We start from the raw sequence: 11,232 nt of genomic DNA, 5'->3' as shown, positions 1-11,232 counted from the left end.
CACACACACACACACACACACACACACACACGCACACGCACTCCTGATGTAGGCAGGGGTTGATACCACACTGAGTGTCTGCCCTTCCACCTTATTTTTTGAGACAGGGTTTCTCACTGAACCTGGAGCTCACTGTCTGGTGAACCCATCTGTCTGTATAGCCAGCCATGAACTTATAGACACACGACCCCACACATGGCTTTTATACGGATCCTGGGGATTTGAACTCAGGTCCTCATGCTTACACAGGAAACACACTTTACCCACTGAGCCATCACCCCAATCCAAAATGTCAGTCCTAAAGACCCCCCCTGTTAGAGGTCAGGGGTCAGTAGGAACCTGGGCAAAGAGCCGCCCCTGTGGCACCAGACTGAGAGAAAGCTGGTGACAGGCATTGTCCAGGAAGTCCTCAAGCTTCAGGAACACCAAACCACACAACTGTCGCCAGTCCCGCCAGTGAACCCCGATCTCCAGCTCACGGGCCTATGTGGAAAAGACCGGGCTGAGGAATGGGGTTTGTCATCGGCCCTCACCTGAGTGCCCCCCTCCCGATACCCCACAGCTAACCCTAACCACACAAAGGCCAGCCTTACTCGGTCTAAGGAGATGAGAAAGGCCTGGTCCCAGGATTTCTCAGCCACCACTCCCCATCCTGTCTGGCCCACAACACGATTGTCAACCTTCAACACAGCCAGTACCTCACCTGTAGTGCCAAGGCTCGAATTTAGGGCATGGCCAGAGCAGGGGGGCCCCAACACCTCCCATGGCTTCTCCTTACTTACTGGCCAGCTCGCCTCCACCACGCTGCTGCTGCTGCCGCCGGGACCTTGTTCGGAGCCAGCTTTCAGAAGGGCTACCAGCCAGGACAGCCATGGGAGACCGTCCAGGCACAGCTACCAGCAGATCTTTGCAACCCAGGAGGCGAACCTGCAATGTCCCTGGTTGGGAGTCAGGAGAGCCCTCTGTCAGGAGCCACCACCCATGGAACCCCAGAGGGACACCACCTGGTCGAGGAGGGTCACAGCTAAAAGCAGCCGATCTAAACCCTACTGACCACACTTGGTAACCACCCAGCATCCTTAGCAGCCCGGTTAGATCTTCTTCCTAGGTGACTATGCAGTGGCAGAACACAGCAGGAATGTAAGAAGAGGACTTCTCGCCAGGCAGTGGTGGCGCACGCCTTTAATCCCAGCAGAGGCAGGTTGATTTCTGAGTTCAAGGCCATCCTGGTCTACAAAGTGAGTTCCAGGACAGCCAGGGCTATACAGAGAAACCTGGTCTCGAAAAAAACAAAACAAACAAACAAACAAAAAAACAAAACAAAAAAAAAAACCAGGACTTCTCCCAGAGCTTTGTGAAGCCACCGGATGAAGGAAACGGCTACCTTGAGTTCAGGGCCTGGTGGGCACCATGGTCTCAAGTGCACAGGGGCAAGTACCAAGCAGCGCTCTGGCTGCCTGCCTATTCCTTCCCACCTGATCAGCGAGGCAGAGTCCCTAATGGAAACAAAACATGTTTTGTCTAAGATCACTGAGAGTTTTGTCTCCAAGGGTAGAGGACGAGAGGAGGAAGCTATGGACACCCGGGAGCTCCTGAGGGTATAAACTGGGTCCGAGGACATCATTTTGGTAGGCTGGGTCTGGAGATAATTCTTGGAGACCTTACAGAAATACCAAGGGTGGTCTAGGCAATACACTCACTCATCTTAGGAAATGGAGGTTTGGCTACAAATTGACATATGTTTTTGTTTTTGTTTAAAGGCAGGATCTTGTTAGCCCAAGTTGGCCACAAATTCATGAACTCCTAATCTGCCTCACTTCCCAGGGGGTTGGGTTGTAGGTGTGTGCTACCATACCCAGTTAATTTGGTGCTGGGGACTGAACCCAGGACCTCATACACAGTAAACAAGAACTTTATCAACTGCTTCCTATGACTAATCCTTAGTCTCAAATTCTTCGCCTTTAAACAAGAGGCTCCTTTTGTCTTGCTAGACTTGCTGGCTTGGCCATCAGCACTCCCGTGAGCCCTCCAAGGCCAAGCTCAGACTCCCCCTGTTCTAAGGAGCCCTCCTTGATTATCCAAGATTAGGCAAAGGGTGCACACAGAACAGGGCTCTGTCTAGCCCTGTCTATTGTGTTCTGAAGCTGGCACCAGCCGGGCTCTAGCTGGTAGCTCACATGATCTGTTGACGGCCAGTCAGCTGCTGCTACAAGGACAGACCTCATGAAAGAACTTACAGGTAGTCCAAGCTGCCCAGACCCCAAGGCTGCCAGGGGAGTGGACTGACTGTCGATACACTCCCTACTTAAGGCCAGACATTTAAATTCCATCCTCGCTGGCCAGGCTCCGACTGTGTTCTGAGCATCAGAAACTATTGAATTTACAAAGCTATCTTGTGGATCAGGAGGGCACTTCCATCCTTTGCTTACTTGGAGTCTCTCCATGTTTCTCTGGCTGGCCTGGAACTCACTCTAAAGACCAGGTTGGAACTCACAGACATCCCCCTGCCTCTGCCTCATGAGTGCTGGGATTAAAGGCGTGCGCCATCATGCTGGGTCACTACTATTCTTTCTATGTTACAGATGGATAACCAAGAATCAGAGTGGGGCGTGAGGGATCCAAGGTCACACAGCAGGACTGAACTCTCTCCCAAATGCTTCAGCATCCTCTCCAAAAGGTAAGGGGCCCTCTGACGTGAGAGGGAATCCTTGCTACTTACCTGTCAGGGCAATGGGTTTCACAAGGGTCCCCAAAGGCTGGGGGTTCCCAAGCATAGCCATCCGAAGTTCTCGGGTCACCCTGCTGCGTAGAGAGTGGGTGGGAGGCAACCTCTCCAGCAGCAATTCCAGGGCCAGCCGTAGGAGGTCCAGCTTCTGGGAGGATTCCTGGAGCTGGGCCTGGGCCTACAGAGGAGACATAAACACCAGGTTAAAGGGGTCAGGCCATACCTCGTGGGTATTCACTACTGCCCTCCACAGGCAGCAAGCCCTGGCTGCGGGCCCCACTGCAGGTGGATGGACACAAGCAGAGCTGTAGAGACAGCAGTGAGTCGGGGACACAGCCTGACCTCGGCCAGTGCCTTGCGGTCCTGCATCCTCTGGCCACCAAGCAGCTTCACCACATTCTTGGCGCCCGCAGCCACAGCAGCCTCTACGCGAAGTCGGTGCTGCAGCTCCTCTGCCTGCAAATCGGCGCCTGCAGGACGGAGGCGAATCCTTAGCCTCGGCCATCAGGGGCCACCCTCCCTGACTTGAGAGGCCTCACCTGGCTCTGGAGACCCACTGGACTCCAGGCTGCTTATCTTCATCCGGAGCAGGGCCACCTTCAGCTGACTGTCCTTTAACATCTGCTGGGCAGCCGCCAGGAGCTTCCTCTCCTGCGGAGGTGACTCTCGCCCCATCAGAAGGGGCTTACGGCAGACCACCAGGGCCTGGGTGGGGCTGAGCTTCCCCTGTTATACTAAGGTTCAAACTCCTACAAGGAGGATACTACAGGCAGGCCTCCCTTGTTGGACTAGGAAATGGGGTGGAGGCTGGCGGGGTGAGCAGACCCTGACAAGCTAAGTAGTAAGGGTTCTGTCAGGTGGAGAACGGAGGGTAGTGGCAGGGAGCTGGACCGGCAGCTGGCTGGATCTTCGCTAGCCTTCTGTTGGGCCCTGCTGACAGTGTGGGTCACAGCCTTGCCTCGCCCACCCACCTGTACTTCTAGCATTAGGTGAGGAGCTGGGTCAGGGTAGCATTTCCCTGTTGGCACAGGGCCTGGCTGGCTTTGTGCTCCTTATACCTGAGAACTAAATCTCTGCCTTCGGGTAGATGAGAAGCCAGGCCTACGGCTCTCCATCAGACGCCAGTACTTACCTTCGGGGTGCCGCTGGCACACGTGTGAATCATGTTCTCAGCCCCCTGCTTTACCTTCAGCTCCACCTGCAGCTGCCTATGTAAAGCCTCCGAGAGCCGGGCCCTGGACTGCTCCGCCCGCGGCTGGGGTCCCGAGGTCACTGGCTCTGCAACACAAGGCAGGGGATGCACGCTCCTACCTTTAGAGTTCAGACCTCGTGGATGATATAGGGTGGTCAAAGCCAAGGCCAGGCTCATGTTCAAGAGTCTCCCGTTCCCTGGGTGCACTCAGACTCCTCCTCGCTCACCAGCTGAGGCCGGCAGCAGAACTTGGGCGTGCAGCTCCCGAAGCTCGCCATGCAGCTGCTCCAGGCGGCGGTTGGAGGCCCTCAGCAGCTGCTGCACGTGGCCCAGGTGGCGTCGGTCTGTGGCCACGCGCCGCATGTTCTCCATGCCCTCCTTGATCTTCAGCTCCTTCTGGATGGCTCTGCGGACCATCTCTTTCTCATCCTCGGGGGCTCTCTGGCCAGTCCCAGGCTGCAGAGGGCAGAGAAGTCTTAGCCTACTCTGCTCCACAGCAAAGAGGGAACAGATACAAAAGGCAGAGCCCCAGAGTGTCTCAGAACCCTGCAGTGTCCAGCTCCTGTCTCCCTTTCAAAGAAGGGAGAGGGAAAACAGACCAGGTTCACCCGGTGCCTTCTGGGTACTGAGCTTTACACTCGAACAACACACGGAATTCCCTACTCCTTGGTAGTAGCCGCTCTTTTGTGGTCCTGGGGAAAGAAGCCACAGCCTGGAGCATGCTAGGCAAGAGCACTGACACAGACCCACATGCTTAGCTCTCATTCCCATTTTATACAGGAGCAACAAACAAAGAAGGGTTAGGTGGCTTGCTCACACAGGCAACACAGAGGAGTGACCACTGTGGATTGAGGGACAGTGTGATTCAATTCTCTCCCAGCCTGCCACACTGCTCTCCCTAGGTCTGAGAAGCAACCGGAACCTGGGAGGTAACGTAGGCAAAGAACTCACTCTAGGTCACCTGCAGGAGACAGCCAGTGGCCCAAAACACCACAACTCATTTCTTCTGCCTTAGATAGTGTGGCAGACAGGCGCTATGGCAGAGGTGGCAAGCAGGAGCTACAACTGTTCACCAGATTAGAGGCACAGTCAAAGGCGGGGAGAGGAAACCTCTCTCTCAGAAGCTGACCCCCTTCCCATCCCCAGGATCCTGGAAGCCACTCTATTTTATCCTTACCTGTCGGTGTTCCATCTCCTAAGCCCCATGAAAGAATGCTTACTCCGTTTAGGGCCCCCCCAATCCCCCAGCCCCCAGCTAGGTTGGCTGGTCCTGCCTTAGCTGTCAGAGGGCAAGGGCGAGGCTCAGGAAATCCTTTGGCCGCCCCAAGCAAGAGGGCTAGAGCCAAAGGCCTGAGCAAACAAAGCTTCCCCAGAGCTGGGGGCCTGCTGGCCACCGGGGTCCTGAGTCACCAGCTGCCGCTGCTGCAGGGCGGAGGCTCACAGGAAATCGGAAAATGTGTATAAGCTAGACAGGCCAAGAAGGAGGAAGGGTACTGGGAGGGGTGAAATCCAGCCTTACAGGGGTGCCCCAATCTACTGCACTTCACCTTCCCCTCAAGTCCTGACTTGACACTAGGGTGTTATCATCTACATAAACACCTCATCTCACCTCTAACTGTCCTGGTGTAGAACAGTATCTCTCTCTCTCCTACTTAAGTGACACATCTAACCCAAACCTCTCCACATTGTGGACCCCTCCTTGGACCCAAGAGTTCCTTGCACAATGCTGAGCCAAGTCCCTCTAGTGGCCAACTTATTCTAGCCTGTGGATGTGGTGTATTTGGGGACAACGCCCACTGCGCTCGGGCACAATCTTGTCCCCGATCCCTGTCTCTCGGCCCCCCGCTCCCCCAGTCCTTTTGGAGGGCCTTATACTCCAACCTTTGCGCTCCTGCAAAAATTCCCACCTGCCTGCAAGTCTCTAGGAGTCCGAATTTTAAGGAACTTAACCTCTCTTACCCCCACCCCCACCCCCGGTGGCACATTCCACGTTAACAGGCGTGCTGCCGCGGGGCTGGATCTCCGTCATTTCGGGGACCTGGGGACCAGAGCGTCTTAACCCAGGGCTCAGGCAGAGTGGTCAGAGTAGGGTGAGGATCCGGGCACCGAGTGCTCAGAGCTGCAAACGCGGCCGCTGCGTGCGCTTGGTTCACCTGGCGCACAGCCCCCTCCGGCTCCATGGCGCCTTGCCCGCCAGTCCTCTCCTCCACTGCGGTTCCGGAAGCCCGGGCCTCAGCGCCTGACTTTCAAACTTGAAACTTCCCGGGAAGTGGCTCGGGACACGCGGTCGGGCGCCCCCTCCGGAGACTCGCGCGCCCCGCAGGAGCTGGGGAGCAGCGCCCCCTCCCGGCCGCACGGGAGCAGCGTCCCGGACGCCACTCCCGAGTTCAGCTCCGCGGATCCGGGGTCCCCTTCCCGCGGTGGCAGCTCACGCTCTGCACCACAACTGTTCTTAGAGATGGGAAAGCCGAGGGCCATTTCCGTTCCAGCTTTGCCCGCAGCGTGCGCTAGGGCCTGGCCTGGTCACGGAGTAAACCTTGACCCAAATTATGGCCAGATCCAAATAAGATTACGACCCAACTCAGATTTGTGCGAAACAAATTTTCTGACTCAGCGGTAGTCAAGGTTCTGATTTTACCATAAAGATGTCCACAAGGGCTGAGGAGGGAGTTCAGTAAAGTGCTGTGACTCAAGGATTAGATCAATCAAACCAACCTTCATGGTTTTTAAGGGGCTGGGAGTGAGGGCAGAACTTCTCAGGTGGGTAGGATTTGCCCAGAACATGGGGGTGGGGGGTGCCCTCCAGGTGTGGTCATGAAGACCCTGTGTGCCTGGTGGAGAGGGCCAGACAGAACTGTGGTTGGCGTTATCCCCAGCCTACCACAGCCACGCCTTCAATCCCAGCACTTGTAAAGCAGAGGCTGTCAGATCTTCTGTAAGTTCATGGCCAGTCTGATCTACAGAACAAGTTCTAAGATAAAAAGAAGGAAATCAAGAGAAATCAAGTCTCGAAGAACCAAAAAACAACCAACCAAACAACAGAAGGTCGGAAGGGAGGTTCTGGCTCTAACCTTTTGGGCATCCTCTGAGCAGCGGTGGTTGGAACCAGTCTACACGAAGTTACAATCCTAGCACCAGAAAGGCTGAAGCAGGAGATGGATGATGAGTTTGAAGGCTGCTGCGGCTGCTTTTTGTTCGAGAAAGGGACTCACTATATAGCGTCTGCTGACTTCAAACTCAGCTACCCATTCACCTCCCTCTGCTCCCAAGTGCTGGTAGAGGGCTACTTTCACTGTTAAAACTTTTTAGGCTTTTTTTTTTTTTTTTAATGTGCCTATAGGAATGTTTTGTTCACATGTGTGTGTACACCATGTGGATGCCTTGTATCTTTGGAGGTCAGAAGAAATCAAGTGCATGTAGGTGCTAGGAATCAAAGCCAAGTCCTTTGCAGGAGCAGTGTTTTAAATCTCTGGCCCATTTCTGAAGCCTCTACCTCATTCCTCTGAGACAGAATCACCTGCAACCCAGATTGGCCTCAGGAACTGAGGCTCTCCATCTTAGCTCTCCTGAGCTCTCTCCATCTTCCCGTGCAGGATTACAGGTGTGAGCCGAGGTCTAATATACAGCTCTGGGATTAAATGTCTCACTAGCCATGGCATCGCCTTCCATTTAGAAGCAAAAGAACCTCTGGCAACAAGAAAAAGAACCACAGCTTATGAGAACTATGAATCACACTCATAAATCTCTCCCTTTGAGTTGCCAGTGTTACAGTTCAAAGGTTAAAGATATTTCAAGGGCTGGCAAGATGGCTCAGCAGGTAAGAGCACTGACCGCTCCTAAGTTCAAATCCCAGCAACCACATGGTGGTTCACAACCATCCGTAACAAGATCTGATGCCCTCTTCTGGTGTATCTGAACACAGCTACAGTGTACTTATAAAATCTTTGGGCCAGAGCAAGCAGGGCAGACCAGAATGAGCAGAGGTCCTAAAAATCCAATTCTCAACAACCACATGAAGGCTCACAACCATCTGTACAGCCACAGTGTACTCATATACACAAAATAAATAAATCTTTAAAAATGAAAAAGCTATTTCAAGAGGGGCCCAGTGGTATATGTTTGTAATTCCACCATTCACACGGTTTTGTTTGTGTTTTTTTCCCATTTTCTGAGACCCAGTTTCTCTGTGTAGCCCTGGCTCTCCTGGAATGGCTCTGTAGACCAGGTTGGCCTAGAACTCAGAGATCTGTTCACCTCTGCCTCCCAGATGCTGCGATTAAAGATGGGCACCACCACCATCGTCCAACTTTATCAGATGGACCTCTTGAGTGAGCCTGTGTCCCACCCCCACCCCACAAAAAAAAAAAAAAAAAAACAACCCTCACTTAACAGGAAGTACTACTACTACCCCCAGAAGCTAAGCCAATAATCTGACTCAGAACTCTCCTTCGGACTGGTCGCTATCTGTAAAGGAATTTTGCTGACAGTAATGAAGACCCTGGAATTCAGACGAGCCATCCAACTCCCACTTCCAAGACAGCCAGGGATACTGGGAAACCCCACTTCTCTGCCGTCTGTCTGTCTGTCTCTCAAGCATGCACACAGTGAAGTGCATATGTGAGCATTGGCACTGGCTGATGCTAACAGGGGTCCAAGACTAATTAGAAATGCAGTCATTTCAAACAGGAAAAAGAACCAGAACCTGTGACATGTGTCCTCAGTCCCATCCTGAGAGGCAGGTAGGTATCAGAGCTCAAGGATAGCCTAGTGTAGAATCCCAGGTAGCCAATGCTACACAAACCCAAGTTGTCTGCACAGAAATCCGCCAGCCTCTGCCTCCCAAGTGCTGGGATTAAAGGTGTGTGTCCCACTGCCAGGCCCAAATGTTGGGTTCTATAAATTGTAGACAAATACTGCACCACAGAAAGGCCCCAGCCCTCTATAGAATACTGCTTCAAAACCATGTCCTCTACCTATACCAGAAAGCTGAATGAGATGGTCAAGTCCCTCACATGGAAAGAAGCTGGGAATACTTGGGAGGCAGAGGCAGGCAAATTTCTGAGTTCGAGGCCAGCCTGGTCTACAGAGCGAGTTCCAGGACAGCCAGGGCTACGCAGAGAAACCCTGTCTCAAATAAAAAAAACAAAACAAAAAAAGCAAAAACAAAAAGAAAAAGGCTGGCCAGCCTGCAGGTGCCTCAGGTTCACTACAGGGTGTATCTTCCTATTGTACCCAACTGGTGCAGCTGTTCTCCACCTCTGGTAAAATCAGTTGAGCTGTGAAACATCCTATAATTGCTTTTATGTATCACACAACTAACTGAAACTCATTAGACCTGTTAAGAATTAAGAGACGGGGATGGTAAAGCATGCCTTTAATCCCAGCACTCAGCATATCTCTGGATACCAGACCAGCATGGTCTACATAGCAAATTCCTAGAACAGCCAGNGATATAGACACCTCAAAAGATATGCAAACACACACACAGTACCACCCATCCCCAATTAAACCTGGGTGTGTGTTCAGGAAATGTCTCAGTCGTTACAAACATCTGCATACCAGAGTCAGTGTTTGGATCCCATCAGGTGGTTCACAAATAACCCCCAGCTTCAGTGCCCAACCCCAGGGGGAGCACCCACTCACGGGGCATATGCTCAGTTATCTTACACAAACTCACCAACACACATGCACAAATTAACTTTTTAAAAAACGCTATTTTATATTTACAGGTGAGTACACTGTTGCTGTTCAGACACAACCAGAAGAGGACATCATATCCCATTACAGATGGTTGTGAGCCATCATTGGTTGCTGGGAATTGAACTCAGGACCTCTATCTAGAAGAGCAGTTGGTGTTCTTAAAAGCTGAGCCTTCTGTCCAATCCAGCATAATTTTTTTTTTTTTTTTTTGGTCTTTCAAGACAGGGTTTCTCTGTATAGCCCTGGCTGTCCTAGAACTCACTTTGTAGCTGTCTTCAGTCAGCTCTCCACGAAGTAACATTTGTTATGTGTGTTGCTTCCATATCCATGAGATGTACATGCAAAGTCAAGAAACGTGACAATGCTTAAGAACTATAGTTACTGAGGGTTGTTGGGAGTTAAGTGGGTGCTGAGAACTAAACCCAGGTCAAATGTTCCCACTTAGCAGGGTGGTGGTGATGCACACCTTTAATCCCAGCACTTGGTTTTTCGAGACAGGGTTTCTCTGTGTAGTCCTGGCTGTCCTGGAACTCTGTAGACCAGGTTGGCCTCGAACTCAGAAATTCACCTGCCTCTGCTTCCCGGGTGCTGGGATTAAAGGCGTGCGCCACCGGCACACAATGCTATTTTTATCTTGTCACTCACACACACACCCCTCTCTCTCTCCTGGGGTCAGTATTGATTTAATTCTAGGTCAGCATGCTCCCCAAGTACATCCAGTGTCAAGAGGTTATGAATCTCGTGTACATCAACCAACCTTCTGCACACCATTTGGGCCCTGATTACTGCCAAGCCAGTGGCACTGGAACCTCAGCCATCAATGCACCTTCTAAATCACCACAAAACAAGGAGAATGACCCCAGTCCAAAAAAAATCTTTATGTTCCTTTATTGGAGCAAGATTCCTGACGTACACAGTGATGTATTTACTAAACAGAGTCCTGTGCAGAAATTACACACTATCCATCCAGACAGGTTTTGGTTACACTTTGCCTATTGATGGAGTAGTTCCATTTATAAAGTTTTATACATCAGAAAGCTTTGAATTTGACCAGGCTGTCCATTAATCATCTCTGAAAAAGTGGCATTGAATTTTAGCTCTATTTTACAGCATTAAAAAGCTTATGCATCAGGTAGCTTCCCCAAACATTATTCTCTGCCCATTGGCGCTGAGCAGACAGCTCTTCATCCACCTGGTTCCGAGTCACATCTGAGAGCTTCTGCTACATACCTGTGACAGACGCTACCAACCACCTCACCCTGCTGACCCTGACAGTTCACACTGCCAATGAGGACATGCCAGTAGCTGTCCCTCAGAGATGGCACTGAGCAACAGGTCAGTGTCGGTGGGAGCAGGTAGGTGCTGCAATGAGGTCCGGGTAACTAAAGGCCCATTTTAAAAAGAAAATGCCAAATTGAGATAAAAATCAAGGGTACAAGTCCACAGCAGCAAGCTGTGCCCACACTCAGTACAGAGACGTTAAGACATGATTCAGATCCCTTTGACTCAATCTGCACGGCCCTGAGGTCATCCTGCAAAGTGCGTATCAAAAACACCAAGTTGGGGAGACAAGGTTTGACGTGATGTCATTATGCAGTCAAACTTGGAAGGTCTG

The 11,232-nt window shown here is 51.8% G+C and overlaps 1 protein-coding gene across 2 annotated transcripts in view; it reads right to left on the bottom strand.

Moving 5' to 3' along the window:
- Pkn3 (protein kinase N3) overlaps positions 1–6,125 on the bottom strand; it is a 13,456-nt gene extending 7,331 nt beyond the window's left edge. Inside the window, exons 1-9 of one of the 2 annotated variants that reach the window (XM_029536385.1) lie at positions 6,071–6,125; positions 4,145–4,373; positions 3,858–4,003; positions 3,265–3,376; positions 3,068–3,195; positions 2,720–2,903; positions 783–938; positions 594–703; positions 340–483 (exon numbers count right to left, since the gene is read on the bottom strand). In XM_029536385.1, coding sequence (XP_029392245.1) covers positions 340–483; positions 594–703; positions 783–938; positions 2,720–2,903; positions 3,068–3,195; positions 3,265–3,376; positions 3,858–4,003; positions 4,145–4,373; positions 6,071–6,097 — 1,236 coding nt within the window. In that variant the 5' untranslated portion in view covers positions 6,098–6,125. Of the gene's footprint in view, positions 1–339; positions 484–593; positions 704–782; positions 939–2,719; positions 2,904–3,067; positions 3,196–3,264; positions 3,377–3,857; positions 4,004–4,144; positions 4,374–5,094; positions 5,199–6,070 lie in introns of those variants that run through there. The other variant, XM_021192549.2, reaches the window with a different exon arrangement.
- Positions 6,126–11,232: the final 5,107 nt, after the last annotated feature.

This window comes from Mus pahari, chromosome 3 (assembly GCF_900095145.1).
Source record: "Mus pahari chromosome 3, PAHARI_EIJ_v1.1, whole genome shotgun sequence".
NCBI classification, from domain to species: Eukaryota; Metazoa; Chordata; class Mammalia; order Rodentia; family Muridae; genus Mus; species Mus pahari.
This window is presented reverse-complemented; position numbering and strand designations above follow the sequence as displayed.